At 34.0% G+C, this 16978-nt stretch overlaps 1 protein-coding gene across 1 annotated transcript in view; it reads left to right on the top strand.

Moving 5' to 3' along the window:
• The window catches only part of Marf (Mitochondrial assembly regulatory factor), a 52325-nt gene extending 35455 nt beyond the window's left edge, over positions 1 to 16870 (top strand). The window contains exons 9-14 of the mRNA XM_089089655.1: positions 828 to 993; positions 4871 to 5090; positions 6462 to 6685; positions 8393 to 8542; positions 11524 to 11720; positions 12347 to 16870. Of these exons, the coding sequence (XP_088945781.1) occupies positions 828 to 993; positions 4871 to 5090; positions 6462 to 6685; positions 8393 to 8542; positions 11524 to 11720; positions 12347 to 12548 (1159 nt within the window). The 3' untranslated portion in view covers positions 12549 to 16870. The remainder of the gene's footprint in view (positions 1 to 827; positions 994 to 4870; positions 5091 to 6461; positions 6686 to 8392; positions 8543 to 11523; positions 11721 to 12346) is intronic.
• Positions 16871 to 16978: the final 108 nt, after the last annotated feature.

The raw sequence follows: 16978 nt of genomic DNA, 5'->3' as shown, positions 1-16978 counted from the left end.
TAATTGTTTCTAAGTCTCCGTAAATCTTTTCTCCTCAATGAATGCTGGAATCAAGATAGGAGATTTACTACTGGAGCGCAAAAGGTATTACAAAAGTAAGGCAGACACTTACGGTTATAGAGTGTACCAATTTGACACTGGCAGGACCAACCTAAGTAGATTAGAAAAATATTTCTGAATTCACCGGAAAATACGTCAGTATAATGTTGTGCAAGATTCATAAGGTTTAATCCCGACTGGGCTGGGAGAGCGCACTTGCTGCTATTGACAACTCTGTTCCCAGCCTTTTTACTATTTGGAGTGTCCCACGCCTTGAGCCTTGCATTACGTAAGCAATATTTGTATTTCTTCTTCGTATTTGCTTGACGGTAAACGCTGTACCGGAAAAAGGTCGATCACAAGCATTCCAGAATCGCAGCCAAAATTTTGGGGGGTTAGTTACTTTCTTCCCTTCCGGATGTATATTGCACAGAGGCTTACGGGACCCTGAACAATACATTGCAGCAAATTGTAGTACTTCAGCACCAGGTCTAGAATAAAGTAAAATTAATCTTATTTTTTTACAAATAGCAGTTTATCTGCAGTTGGCTGTCACTTTGTATGTGATCGAAATATCCAGAATTTTTGTCATTGTTTTCACTGCCTAATAAAGACATTTATCCCTATTAGAACTCTAATTTAACGTCATGGAAAGGCAGTGTGATCTTCGAAATTACCTACATCTTATTTTCAGTTATTTATTTTCTGTTACTATATTTATTAACATTCAAATTTTCAGTGCCTTTTAATATCTTTTTTTGCTAGTTTTCAGTTTTAATTATTTACAGCGATATACGTATGTCTATGGAAAGTATTCGGGAAACGTCTGTAAAAAGAAGCGAAGAACTGCAAGGCCAGAAAGTCGAACTTTCCCGTGCTATTGAAGAAACAGAGCGACAAATGTTGCTGGTGACAAAAGAAGCCAAGAACAGAATAAGAAATATGGTGGAAGAGGTTTGTCTCCTATTTTTCTCCTTCGATTTAAATTGGTGGTGGCGAAAGCAATTATGCCCGATGCCGAATAAATTTTTGCGGCACGCCACTGAAAATTTGTCGGTGGCGTGCCGCGGATTGATCGGCATTTATTCTATTTTTTAGCATTTTTCACTATTCTTTTTTAATTTGGAAAACTAAATTGGCATCAGTTCTTATCGGAATTCCTTCTTCGTTCTAATCTAGAGTTTTAGGGATTCGCCATTCCTTTTCATCTTCATTACGACGACCGAATCTTGAGCAAAATAAGGACGAAACATCAAGCTTAATTTTTTTAAAGCATTGTTTTAAACTAAATGGTCGATAGTGAGAGCTTAAACTTTCTGAGAATTGAATTCATCCGACAAAATAGGAAATTAAAAGAAATTTTCTTACACGTTATTTTCATGGTTAATTTATAAAACCTCAAGGGAATCAGATGACTGTTGCTTGTTCCATGCCTGGATTTCCTGGTCTTATAACCTGCATTCTACTTCTTTGACTACCCTATACCTATGTGGCAATTAATTCCCTGAGGTCTCTTCTCTTCATTACAAAACTCAGAAAATAAAACATGTTTATGGCTTCTTTTCCACTGTTTTTCCTTCAATGGTACTACAACAAAAAATGCTGTCACTACGTATAATCTGACCTACAACGTGTCTTCTTTGACTGTTAAAACCTTTTATAGTAGCTCTTTCCTTATTTGCTGCTATTTTTGCCTAAAAACTGAAGACATTCAGCTAGAAATAAACTCAAGCACTTCCCTTAAAGCTTTGACAAGCTTGTTGTTGTCATGTATAAAAATAGGCTTATTTATACGGCGTGGAGCCAATATTTAATGCTTAACGGTAACTATTAGTCCTGCACCACTGAAAACCCTTTCTGCTACCGCACGTGTTGCGGGCAACGACATACCTTTTCTTGCCAAAGCTGCAATCCATGGCAGCTGAGTAGAATATCCTGTCCAGATCATTTGATCTCCAGGTATGGGCTGCCTAGCTCAGACATGAATGTACTTGACTCCGAATAATATCACCATTTTTAGCCTGTTCTGCATCATCACTGCCCTGACATCATCTGATATAGAAGCTTTAAAACCGACTCAAAATCTAGCAGTTCGTACAGCAACCTCTGGCAACGCGAAAGCTAAAACCTCATAGTTGATCCAGGGACGCTTTGACGTGGTGACACTGTCGGTTTTCTGCAAGTACATGTATAACCAATCCTCCATCAGAGGAGCTATCGAAGCTCGTTCCTGACAGAGCAAACCCCTTGCGATCAACTTGCCAAAGTACAGTTCGTCAGGTCTACCTTGAGCAGGGTACTCCCCGCCAAGAATATCTGAAAACGAGTTTCACCCGACGATCGGTCGCCACATTGAATAGCTTGCGGGCAGACGTAATTTCTGAAAATCCTTCCTTTGACGCGTTCAAGAGAAGGTATAACAAATTGCACAGTGTTGGAAAATGAGGCAATTACCAGGACTAGCGACATTTCGTCACCTGTGATGGAGCCGCGAAGCCTGTAGTAAAAAAAAAGCTTCCTTTTCTTTGATTTCTGATAATGAGGAGATTTAGAGTTGCTGCTCTGTTGAGAAAACCCCCGAACCCCCATTCACACAACTGATTGGGTTAGCTGATCCATCGACAGCGCCAGAGATTACAGACTCCTCGTCAGCCTCATCATGGGCCCTTTCCTCTTTTTACGAAATAATTCTTACTACATTAGCATGTTCACCACAAGTTGAAGTTCTCTGTCCTGCAGAAGCAGGATGAAAAAGTTATTTCTTTCTATATATCCTAGTTCTATTGATCAGCACCTCTGCCCCTTTACCTATTATTCTCAAACAGGATCCCATTCTTAACATATAAACTTTAATTTCAGTAGCCCTAGCTCCAAAAATGTGCCTCAGTCTCTGCTTTTAAAATATTCACATAATGGTTGCATCCTTATAGCATAAGACTGTTTCAATTCTAAGACTAAAATTGCAGTTTTAATTCCTATTTTAGATTCAAATCAATCACGATCAACCTTGCTATTTTTCGTCTTGCTCTTCATCTTGTGACAGCCTGTCTGAGGATACACAAGGTGAAGGCATTGCGCTGAGGCATAGACACACGCTTTCGCGTGGCAAACTGGGTATTGGAAATTCTGCAAGGTTTATTGGCCAATATTTGAATCATGTGTGTGGAAATTTGGAAAAAAGCTACTTCTAAACATTAGTGGGTATTAAGTGTCTCAAAAACTGGTGATCGTAGCGAAGAGCGCATAAACAGCTGAAAGACAATAAATCGTAGTTGACGAGTAAATTCAAAAAAATTTTGAGGGGAATTTAAAATGTTTGCATGGACTAATAATTAATGGATTTCGCCTTATATTATAGTCTCAGTTGGACACATAATCTTAGAAAGTAATTCAGTGCTAGAAATTCCCAGTAAACCGCCGCCGCGAAACATGATGGCGGGGTGCCAAAGTGTTTGCGGTGGCGGGTCGCTGGAATATTTTCGGTGCGGCTAAAAAAAAAAAAAAAAATTTATAATAAAACGTAGAAGGATGATACAACATTGTTTTTATGTGTAAACTCTGACGTGGATAAAAAATGTATATATCTAAAACATCCAAAAAGAGTAGATCTTTTTCCACTAAAAAAATTTTTTTTTTCCCAAATGAAGTCGAAATAAACTAATATAAATTGCAAATACCTCAATGCTATATATTTAATATACGAAGCAAAAACAAGAAGCTGGAAATAAATGATGCAGTAATTCAAATAAGATGCTTCGATTGTAAGCGCCGAAAAATAAGGATCAAGCCATCTCATTTATGCTTTCTTTATTTTCTGGATGATGAGTGCCTTGATGAAAACAAACAATTTTAAGAATTTAAATCAAAGAATTTAGAAATTATATTGAGAGAAAATGGCCATGGCATTGAGACACGATGTAATTGTTCCTTGAATATCCTGTTGTTAGAATGTCTGTTTCGAAATTTGAGGTGTTTCCTTTTTTAGACAAAATCAATTAGATAGTTGCCTTCCAATTGGCCTTTCTTTTTTGGAAATAGATAGTAGATTACAAAAAAATGCCACCACTACCTAGGCATCTTAATCTTTCTTTTATTATAACCCTACAAAGTGGGATTGAACCTCGTCTTTCTTATAGCTTGTTGTTTGACATACGGTCAGTCAAACGGGTATCCAAAACTATCCATAGACAATTCCTCTGGAAAATTTTTAACAAAATTTTCTTCTGCCTTTCAAAGTGCCCACGTTTCCGAACAATATACAACCACGTAGCTTCCAATTTTCTTATCCTGATTCGCAGGCTCATCTTGGGCATTGGCTATTTTGCTTTTTACATTTCCACTGCACCCATCATCTTTATTAATAATTCGACCCAGGTAAGTGAAGCTATGTGTCTGGTCGAGATTCTCATTGCCCAACAAAAATAACTGTCCGCTTAAAGGAAAATAGAATTTAAACATGATATGATAGGATGGCAAACAGAACAAAACAAATTACTTTCTGGCAGCTATTGCAATCTGAATATTCCAGTGTCGTTGTCTTTTGGACGTTCGTTAAGGTGAGGTTCACTGGTTGTCTTTTTTATTCTTCTTGTGCTATGTTGCTTGCCTTGGCCAGTGTTAACTTTCCCGAATGAAATACTAGAATTTGAACTTGGACAATCTATGCTCGAATAGTTTTGCTCGTCATCAAACTCTTGATCCAAGTTAGGAATCAAAGATGACTAAGATATAGGAATCAAGATATGACACTGCTTTAATTCCTCATTATTATTAGTATTATCGTTATTCGTAATTATTTCTTCGTTGCTAAATTTTGTTTTTATTTTTTTAGGTTGAGATTAAGGTTTCCAAAGCGTTGAGTGAAGAGATCCGTCGTCTTTCGGCTTTAGTTGAAGAATTCAGTGAGCCATTTGACTCGAACCTTTTGGTTTTGAACGAATATAAGAAAAAGCTTCATAAGCATGTCGATTATGGACTTGTAACTAGTTTAAGATCTCGTTTGACTTCGGCTGTTTCAATGAATATAGATTCAGCTAGAAAAGAGATGGCGGGTAAATATTTATATGTATATACATATTTATTCTCTTCTTTATTGCACGCTATACCTCTGTATTTGTTTTTTTGCTGGTTAACATATATGCTTAAATTTACTACTGTTACTAACAATAACTCCCTGCAGGACGAAGCCGCCTGAGGCCAACGCAGCTACGCACGCTCCTCCCCCCTCCCAATGTATTCAAAGCCTTCCTCTTTACACTTCGCAAGAAGTTCCCATTTCCCTTAAATATTTCCTTGAAACATCCTCCCATCCCATTCTGGGACGACCTGCGTTTAGTTTGACCCTTAGATCTTTGGAAAAATTCAATTTTGATTGTGATTTAAAAGGGAATAACAATTAGATTTTCAAGCGGTTTAGCTTAGTAGTTTTATCATCTTAGTGACAGAAATAAAATGTATTGGTATCATCGACCTTTTCTTCTTTTTTCTTGCCTGATCTCTTTCTTACATGAATTTCTTGCAAGAATTTTTTCGAAGTAAGAATTTTTCGTTTTTGCTTTCACTTGTAATTATAGGGTGAAAATTAGGTATTGGTATCTGGGTTTGAGTCCTTTTGTTGATTTTTCGAGTAACTATAAAGCTTTCAGTGACTGTGCATGCATCAATAAATAGCGAAAAAAAAATAGCTTTAATTCCCTATATCAACGGATAGTCGTGTTCTGCTAAGTCATTCTACAGGTTTGTTTGAAACATGAAAAAAGGAAAATCCGTCTGCGGTGTGTAAGCCACGTTTGTCTGAAAACGATCTAGTAGAGCTTAGCTATGCATTGATAAAATGAATTATAACTTTTTTTTCTCCATTTATTGACGCATGTACAATCAGTGATAGCTTTATAGCTACTTGGCAAATAAATAAATTAAAAGCTCGAAACAGTGCCTAATTTACGAAACAGTGCCTAATTTTCACCCTGTATTGCATTTACTTGACAACTTTAGCTTTTATAATTTTATCTATGTTTTGAGGTTTGTAATTGAGAAAAGTTAAAGGTAAACTAGAGAGATTCAAATAGCTGTGATGTAGAAACCTAGTCATGGAAATACTTCTTTTATAGGTCTTAATGTATTTTAGCAAGACTTTGGATCCAAATTATGTATACCCTTGAAATGAACAGAGGTATCTTGAAGTGGAAGGTGTAGCTTTACATTCTAAATTTACAATCTTTATATACTTAGCATCTACTTTTTTTTGTTCTAGTATCAGAAGAAATAAATTTATATGTCTCAAATTTCTAGCTTGGCTGATTATTAGGATTTCCTCTGTAGTCTAAAAATCCGATTTGTTTCGCTACTTATTTCCAAGGCTTAATTCTTATATGATATATACTAAAAAATTTCGTCGATGTTTATGCTAATTTGTTTTTTAGCCCAAATTGTAAATATTTTGCCTGACAGTAAGAAGTCCACAGTACAATTGCCTTTGGATAATCGCCCATTTGAAGTCAATTATCCGTTTCGCTGTGATAATCTTTGCGCTGATTTCAAAGAGGACATTGAATTTAAGTTTTCTTTTGGTGTTTTGACTGTAGTACACCGATTAGCTGGCAATAAACTTGGATACTTCTCAAGGCTGAGAAATCAGAATGTAGAGGTAAGACAATTTAATATTTAGTTGATGGATTTGAGCAATTTATTCTTAAACCCGTTTTTTGGCATCCAACTATGGAGTTTGGCATGAATATTACAAAAGTCATTGCTGTTCTCTTCTCCTATTAGTTGACTGAGAGTTTAAACCTTAATTTCATTGTCAATAATAAGTGGATAATTAGATTAAAGCTAAGTCAGTATCTACTGCATATTCTCGGTGTTTTAGGATATATCTATAAATTATATTTTATACATTAGCGTTTGGACAATTGCAATGTTTTATGATGGATGTATAACATAAAATGAAGAATTATTGTTAAAATATTTTTTACAGGACCAATATTTAGTGTACAGAAAGCCTCTATTTGTTTTAATAGAAGTAACTTTTTTGAACTAACAATGTTTTTCCGCAACTTTTATTTAAAGTATTTTCTTGAAGTTACCTTAATTTTCATATGTTTTCAAACCATAATATAAGCATCCTCGTATAGACTGTGGACGTTATTTTATCGGTTTATTTTATTTATTTTTCTAGTAACACGAAACGAGTTCGTGTCAGCCCAAAATTCCTGTGGACTGGACATGTTCTGCTTAACATCGTTTAATCTCTATGTTACATATGATATTTTCTTTTATCCCGTGTAAATGAAAGAAAATGCTGTTCAGCTGTTTTGTGCTAAATCTTTAAATTATTTTTCCTTTCACAGATTTTGAAATCATAGTATTAATGACAAGAAAAAGATGGATCACCTATATTTATCTATGTGGAAATCCGTCTTTAATAACGCGTAAAGGATAAAGGCATAAATGAAAACAGAAGCAAAAACACAAACCAATATTTACATTAACTATACAATGACAACTACAAGGAAATGTCGCACGATGTGATAAAATAAAAGATGGTCCTGCCATTGCATTATAGTTTCTCTGTTCTAGTCTAACTTAATGTTCTCAAGTCCTACTGCAATCTTGTCGAGGGTTCCTGTGCAGAGGAGGAAGGGGATAAGTATATTTAAACGTCTAAAAATTTTTGTGTTCCAGAACTTCTAAAGGTGATTATCCAAGAGTTGTCTTTGCAATTTTTGGCTAATCTTTTCTGAAAGTATTTATATCAAGCATGTTCTAAGATAAGTATAATTTCTAAAGCAGACGTATCCAGCCTCTAAGGGCTATATCCAACCTAATAATTTTATCCTACCCAAATAGGCTACATCTTACCTAAGAATCCCTAAAATAGCTTATTTCTCCTCCCTGACCCATATTTGTATTGACTAAAACGTATACTGATGTTTAAGCAAAGAAGCTTAACAGGAGTGATCGCAGTCATGTGTTTATACTGGTATTCCTTTTTATAAGCTCATATTTTTCCTATTGAAATAGGGGGGGGGGGTGCTGTTGTAAGAAATGATGTAAATGGGTGGATTATATGGTGAATTTAATAAATTTAGGAGAATGTATTAAAAATCATATAGTTGAGAAATTTACCTAATAGATGTAATACCTTAGTATTATGGCACAGCATGTGATGTCTGTAAAGAATTGTTTTCTAATGTCTTCTAATCTTTTCTAAATTGTTTTCTAATGAATCATCTCATATTTTTATCACTTTTAGCGGCCTACGATGGGTTTCTTTGCACTTAAAATAAAACAACAAATAGATAAAAACATGTCTGTTTGCCAGGGAAGCTTCTACAACATATTTTTTTTTCAGGCATCTCAGTCAACTGCAGCAACACCTATGACTCCAGTTATCCAGACTCAAAGTCTAATGGGAACTGAAGAGTGGTCTGTGATTTCAAAATTTGCATTGGCAACTGTTTCGTCACAGGGAGCGATGGGAGGACTTCTCATTGGGGGCTTTGTAAGTATAAAGAGTTTCATATACTATGTTTCTGTTCGGGAATCCACTTTTCCTTTTTGATACAAACCCCTTCAAATATTACAAAATAATGCAAATATTTATCCAATTACAATAAGTAACGTAATCAATTGTCAGTTGCACCTTTTTATGGCTCATCTGGTTTCTTTCCTATTTATCAAAATCACTTTGCTGCTATTTCGAATAGATGCCTTGAATACGTTTTCGTAACTTTTTACCTTTTTTTTCCACATTTATTTCCAACTAATTCATAATTTCATGATTATCCAACATTTTGTAATTCCGACTTATCTTTTGAATTGAGACACACAGTGCGATAAAGGTTTAGTTTGCGTCATAGATAGATAGATTGATGTTTATTGTAACAAAAGCCACTTTGGGCCATGGCAAAAAACAAAAACAAAATAATACCACATGATACTAACACACTGCAAAAAGAAAACAAACATTATAAGGCATATAATACCATAAAAGTAACATAATTACATAAAATATCGCAGACATGATCAATATACTGTAAATGCTTACATGGATCATGGCTACAAAAAAGAAAAAAGAAAATGCTTCAAGCACAACATTATAGAAAGTAATAAAATAAGTTTCATCATTCTTTTCTTGTCCCACCTATCTTCCACCCTCCAAAAATATCTCTCTGTCCTGGATGGCTACACATGCGTACCTCCCCATCTTAATATCTACTTTACACTTACTTTTTATATTGGACCAAAAGCTTCGAGTTTAATCCTAACCGCAATTAGGAATTGTGTTGATATAAAGCATTTTTTACATCTAGTTAGAAAAGTGTAGCATATCTCCCTTAAATTTAACTTGTAAAAGGATTCCATAGAAGATGTCTGTTTTACTTTCGGTTTTGTTATGAAGGAAACACTTGGGATGTTTCTCACTCAGGAGGTAAACCTTATTTAAATTTCTAATGTTGTAGCTTTGTTCATTGTTGTACTTTTAACGGCAATACATGTTGTGCTTAAGCATTCCATTAGGCATTTCCGCTGTTTGTTTATGTACGTATCTTTTTGTTTGAGTGATAAATAATATTTATCTATCTATCTAATAAATAAGTCGTCGAAAGACAAAGGATTTTCCCTGAACATCGTGGCATAGCCAGGATTTTATCAGGAGAGTAGTTAAGTGCATTTTTGGGTGATGGGTGGGTAGGTCCTACATCGGAATAAGTCTTTAAAGCAATTGTGTAATGAAGTTCATATTTATGTAGTACTTTAAGTCTTTACAGCAACCTCATTGCCTTATTTTTTTAAGTCGTTTTATAGATTGAAGACCCTTTTAAAAACAAAAACCGTTGCAGTGTTTGGTTTGCTGTTTTAAACTTTTTGAGTCGAGAGTCCATAATATTTCTATTTTTTAATTCGTGTTTTTTTTGTTTTTTTTTTTGAAAATTCTATTTCATCTCCCCAAAATCCAACCATGATTTCAGCATAACCCAATCTATCAAGTTATAAAATACAGTAATGTAGCAGAAAAATGGTCAGTAACTACTTAATCAATGGAATTAACTTTGGGTGAATTCCCAGACCTTCAGAGATAGACTTAAAAGAAGAGCTCTTCCAAAAGTAAAAATGTTCTCCCTCTTATATTTTTATCTTGAGGAAGGTCAATATTCACAACTCTTTGATCCTAGAGGAAGAGGAATGCGCATGCAATAAACGAGGCTACTCATTCAAGCAGATTCTGCAACCCTTATAAGAATCCTTGAACCCCTATCTTTGAATATTGGTCCATCATGCGTGAATCAGTGCATGCAAAGAAGATCTTCAGTAATGCAAGTCTCAAGCCCGACATATATAAGCTGCTGCTCTCAAGTTTAAGAATTGCACTTTGAAAGATTGATCTACGAAGTAATAACTGACTTATTTAGATGCCACAATACTGCGTAGGATAATGTAACTATATTAGCGGTATTAGTTGACCCCTCATTCCAGTAAAGGGTCAAATCCTTATGAAGCCGAGAGGAGACCAATATGGACTTGAAAAGGCTCTTCCGTAAAAGAAATAGTAGGCACTTGGAGGAATCTGATTATATTTTTGAAGTGACACTTAAACCACTAGTAAACCTTTAGTAAACCCCGCTAGTTTACCGCTAGTAAACCCCGCTAGAAAAAAAAAAAAAAAAAAAAAAAAAAAAAAAAACTACAAATTGTGGAAAAAAACTACAAGGCAAAAACTAGAGCTTATCCAAAAATTTTGATTGTATATTCGAACCTTGCGAATAACATCTCACAATTTTCGAATCAGCAGAAATTTGAATCTGTTACCAAGTGTAATAGGTACGAGACTAGGTGGGACAAGCCATGATTGTGGGAAAACGGCTTCATTACGTCTAGGTCAAAGACTATATGACGTGACTTTATGTATCATGCTAGTGAGCCACAATGAATTTTTAGAAATATGTGGTTTTCTTTAAAACTAAATATTAGTTTCAAAAGCTCCGAAATTTCCCTTTTTCGGTAGAATTCTGAAAATCACCTTTTGGTTTGGGTACGTGGATAACTAATCTGGCATTTACAAAAAATCTTATTAAGCCTCCAGATGTCGACACGACGCTGAACCCCTTTTAACCAACACGTTTTACCTTTCAAGAACTCCCAAGAGACACTGAGCTATCATAACTTGGAAGTATTTTGCGTCTTTATCTGGAATTCCTAACTAGCAATGAGTTTCTTGCCTTTCCTTCTAAGGTGTTAGTATATTAACTTGCATAGCAAATAAGTGGTTGCATCAAAAATATTCAGATGAAAGATTATGAATAAAATAAAATCTGATATGAATAATTGATTAGTGCATACTTAGTTGACGTCCAAACTTTCTTTGAACAAGCGTTAAATACATTTGAATCTGTATTATAGTTTAAACGTATTAGGTATAGTTTTCGCTACGAGTAAAAACAAATATCTTACTTGTTTTCTTTAATAAAATTTTCATTTCAGTTGATGAAAACGATTGGATGGAGACTGATCCTTGGATTCGGAGTCATATATAGCGGATCTTATCTGTATCAATGGTTAACGTGGACAAATAAGTCTAAGGAGAAAACCTTTAAGAAGCAATATGTACAACACGTGACAAGACAATTGAGACTAGTCGTAGATTTAATTTCATCAAACTGTAGTCATCAAGTCCAACAGTAAGTCTTAATATTTCCTATAAGACTTTTCATAGAAAATTAATGTATATGCGATTCTTAGCGGAAGAATTTTAGCAAGAGTTTGACAACTCCGAATTTGAAGTTCCACGCCAGATGTTCGCTTCCAGGCACTGAGTCTTCATTTCAGGAATATAAATACGATATTCTATGATTATAAACCATGAAGACCATTTATCTGAATAACCTTGACTTCTCTATATGATTCACAAGAGATAGATGAAAACATTTACCCACCCTAAATCTTAATAGAAAGAATTCGGATTAGTTATAACAAAAGAATACATCGTGTGCACTCTAATGTAAACTGTTATAAAATTAGATACAATATAAAAACAAGACTGTCAGACATCTTCGGTGATCCTGATTTAGCCGACTCGTTTCATTGCAGTATACTCTGTGATATTTTGTCATCATTGCGATCGAAACACTAAGGATTTCATTTTGGCGGGGGACATTGCTCTTCGGAAAAGTATCCCAAAGGAGCTGAAATAATTTTCCCTCTCCTATCCTCAAGAGTGTGCACATTGCAGCGATTTTTTCTCTTTTTTCGCCATCTTTTTTCACTAAACTTTTTATTAGTTTTTACCATTTCTTTCTTTTTACAGGGAATTATCGAGTACATTTGCCCGTCTTGGCAGCTTTGTTGACAACGCCTCCGTGGATATGCAAGATCTTCTCCGAGAGGTTGAGAAGGACATCGAAGTATACGAGTCAATTAGTAATGAAGCTAAGAAACTTAGGAACAAGGCCAATTTTATTAACAGCGAATTGCAGCAATTTGAAGAGATGTTCCTTCAAGCTTCGTAGTAGCATATTTAGGAAGTTTCTGTTATATTTCGTGTCGTAGAAGGGATTCAGGACTCGAATAGTGTTTTTGCCCTTCTTTTGTGTACAGAAATCTGTATTTAGACATTTAAGTTGGAGAAGAAGGTGATTGATATAATTATCCGAAAATAACAAGAAAAAGCCGATTTTCGTGAAAGGAATTTTGATTTAACATCTATCGAATATTTAGGCAGGATTGTCTAAGTATGACCTGATCCTCTATATAGAGTCGGTTAGTTATCGTGTATCTCATATTTATGTGAATCTATATTTATAATTTTTAGGATTTTTAATTTGGGTTCTTAAAATGAATTAACTTGCAAAATTTCTTTCTAAGTTAACATCAGTCGGTTGTGTTTTAAATGCAAAATAAACAGAGACTTTTTTTTTCTTTGTTTGTTGACTATTCAAAAATAATACGCTTTCATTTTTCCATGGGAAGCAAATGAAAGCGTAATATTTAAAAACAGCAAGGGCTGAGTCGTTTGAGGGTTTGACTATTTCTGATAAAGTTTGTTTTAGAACAGCCACGCTCCTTAATCTTAATACAATCCCTGTAATCAATTAAATTATGTTATTGACCGTCTATTACTAACTGGTTATCAGGTGTTCGTATCTACTCGAAAGTTAAAAAGTAGGTTGAAATCAGAATTTTAATAAAATGCTATTAAAAAAGATTGAAAGTGTATTTTCACTTTTCTAAGGAGTTACTCCTGCATGGCAAAAATTGAGTATACTCACTTTTGTATGTTGGTGCATATGTTTGCTCAATCCAAAATTTCGTTGAAAAAAGGTTTTCATGAAACATTATAAAAGCTTGATGAAAAATTTCTTCAGTTGTTTCCTTAAGAAGCAAGCCAACTTGGGCATAAGAGGGAGCCATGCTTTTCCCCTTTACATAGCTGAAAATCTACAACAGCACGCCTTCTTCCTTAAAATTTAGGAAGGAAGAATTTCTTGGAAAATAGAATCTAATAAAGAAATGTAAATGTGTCTCTGTAAAGAAATATCCTGCCAATTTCCCTTTTTTGGTCTTCAAAAAATTCAGTCGAGAGAAATTTGTGGAAACATGTGAACTCCTTTAAAGTAAGATTTGTCAACAAAAAGACAGCAATATCAATGGAAAAAGAAAGCCCGTAAAGTAAAAAGGCACATCTTGATTTCTTAATCGATACTCATTTTAAGTTTTATATCGTGCTACGTTCTTATTTCATTTCAAATCTAGGGGCTTCGAATTTGGAATTAAAATGAAAATTCGATGGGGAGAGGGGGGCGACAGTGCTGTACCTTTTTAGAGTATCCCAGAATTCAAAATCCCTTTTTTTCATTCTTCAACACTTTAAGCTACACTTAAAGAATAAGTCTTTGAAACTTTTACAATTTGATTTGCCATTGACTGATAAAATTAGTACAATCTGATGTCTAAAGTTTGGTCGTACAGGAGGCACAAGGGCGGCGCATATTTTCTGCTTAAAGTAATATTTTGAATTGGTACTTATTTGATTGATTACTGCAATATTCTGTACATCTACTGTATTTCTTATTTAATTTTTGTTTTCCTTTTTTACGGTACGATTAATCAATTTAACTAATTCAGGAGATAACAGGCTATATTTCTCTCCTCTTATTCTGAAAATCTTTTTGATGCTATAATTATAGATGATTGGTCTTTGTTGATGAATTATGGAGTTGATGAATTATGGAAGTCCTATTTCAACAATTATTAAAATATTTTATTGTAATTACTGTAATTTTTTTGCATTTATAAATGCAAGATGTATATTAAGCCGAAATCTTATCTTTTTGTTTATTAATTTAAGTTTGTTGTGTTTTGGTATTAAAAAATTCCGAAAAACCTCAAAATTCAAACTGTCACAGATCATCGGGCAATCGTCGTACACGTCTCGTTGTTTTGAAAAATGTCAATTTCTCATAAAGAGAAAAAGACAAAATAATATTAGCTCTTCCTATTCGTGAATGTGAATATTAGATGTTTTGAAAAAAGAGGAAAAATTTAGGGAAGATTAGTAAATATCTCAAAGTTAACATTGAAATGAAAAACCAGGCAATTCGTCATGATCGTGACATGACACGGGCAAACATGTTCCAAATTTACGGAAACACGAGTTACTATTTATTGGTGACAATGTTCTTGAAAACATCCACATTTTTTCTGGGTTACACCCGTCGACGTGGTTGGACAAACCTCACAAGAATCCTTTAACTCACCCGCTTAAAACTGACATCGAATGAATTCACACGACTTCCAGGATAAGTAAGCTATTTAAAAAGTAAATAAATCACAATTTCATTTAATTCGGCTTTTTCCCCGTTTTCATAATAAACTACGACGTGTCTCAGACCAGCGCAAATTAGAAAATCTTGTGACTAGGTGCTTGAGCGGGTATTGACAATTCTTCAGCAAATTCTTACTTTAGCTGTTCGGATTACAATTATTTTTGAAAAGCAGGATTTGCGATTATTTATATAAATTGCTTTCTAGAAGTGTGGAAATATTAAATTCTAGTCTTTTTTTTGGACATTAATAATCATTTTTATTTCATTAATCTTTCATCCAGAGTATCCTTAGCTGCCGAAATATTGTTTGTGTACAATTATTCATTTTTAACCACAAAAATACTTACAGAGGAGTTTTTATCATGAAAACTGCATAAATTGATAAACGTCAGATAAGCTAAAGGATAATAAACTGCTAAATTTTCATGTTTAGCAAAACTTTTCCCCTGAAGCATGTCATTCGAAAACCTTACAAAACAATTAAAAAATTAATTCCACAACATGAAAAAAAAAAAAAAAAAAAAAAGGGAAGAACATAAATTAATGTAAATATTGATATTACTTTGTAAATATTGGTATTTTATACTTTCTGATAAATTTGTAAGCCAGAGGTTATTCGAACTATTAAAATTCCTTCTGCAGCAATTTCCTGACAAGAGATTTCCGCCATCTAACATTTTGGAGTAATTAATTTTACCGGCAAATACCTTTTCAGAATGCTATGATATTAAAACCCGTCAAATTTTTTCTTATTTCATAAAGAAGATAGGTTTAAGTCCACTATTTACTAGACTGGACTAGACTAAAACATATTCAAAATCAGGAACTTTCTGAATATTCGTCATTTCCAGAAACAGTGAGCCTATGTGCGAACTGAAGACAACATACGACATTTACCTTTAATGTTCAGTTTTTCATCAGAAACTAAAATATTTTTCACTATTAGATGTCAAAAGTCATTCATTTAACTTTCTTATATCCAATTTAAGGTTATTATTGCTGGGCTAAACTGTTCGGAGAAGGGGGGTATCTAAAAACTTTTCTAAGAGGTGTAACAGGCCTCCAATAAATTTATTCTTAGGTGAATAGTTACGAAGACCCAAGAAGTAGAAATAAAAATTTTAACCCTGTTTGGCAAATATATTAGGAAGAGATTATCCGACATATTCAAATGACCAATGCGGGAATCTTCTGGCAAGAAACCCTTATCCAATAATCTTAAAAATAACCTGAACAAAGTAGACTCGCATGTTTTATTCAGCACTTAATACGATGGATCAGCTAAAGAAATTTGAAGTTTTATTATAGAACTTTTCCAAGGATTGCTGGAAGGTAGCACTTTTTAAGATGCTACTGTGGAAATTCGAGACGGTGCTTTCATCAGCGGGAATTATTCTGATGTTGTCTATATTGGGCTTTAAAGACTTTGTTCCTGTGACTTGTTCTAACATCGTTACTGATCTATTTATGTATACTAATACATCAATTATAGCAACTTGTGTTTTAATCTTAATTGGTGTTGCGCTGTCCGGTTGATTCATGTACAATTTCTGCTAAACTCGACATTCATAATTTCACATTAAATGCGCTGAAAGTCTGATGAATCGTAAGAACCTTAGTCGTTAATCAACAGATTTAAGGAACCTAAAAGAAATTACGAGGCCAATTAAAATCAATGGCGTTTAACAGAAAAACTAGAACAGAAATTGTTTGTTGATCAGCCTTGACTATTTTTTAGTTATAAATATTATTCACTATTAAGTTTGGGAAGTTGTATCCTAATGTTTCTGTGTTAGTTTCTAGTCGACTGATATGTGTATTTTGTTGACATTAAATCGAAGAAGTTGTAATCTACGTTTCTGAGAATATTATATAACAATGTTTATGCTGCTAATATTGCATTCCCTAATAAAGTTAACATCAATGAAAACATTGGATAACATTTAAATAGACACAGTCAAAAGTTTTGTGTTGTGTTTTTTCTTAATCAGGTAGTCTACAAGCCAGTAGAGAAAAACCCATTTTCCTTTCGTAAACGAACGGCTATTAATGCTTGTAAAACTTCATTTTAAATCTGAGTGAAGTCTACAAGGGGTAGCATGTAAGATAATTCC

This window comes from Artemia sp. Qi Xiang Cuo, chromosome 5 (genome assembly GCF_049724085.1).
Source record: "Artemia sp. Qi Xiang Cuo chromosome 5, ASM4972408v1, whole genome shotgun sequence".
NCBI classification, from domain to species: domain Eukaryota; kingdom Metazoa; phylum Arthropoda; class Branchiopoda; order Anostraca; family Artemiidae; genus Artemia; species Artemia sp. Qi Xiang Cuo.
This window is presented reverse-complemented; position numbering and strand designations above follow the sequence as displayed.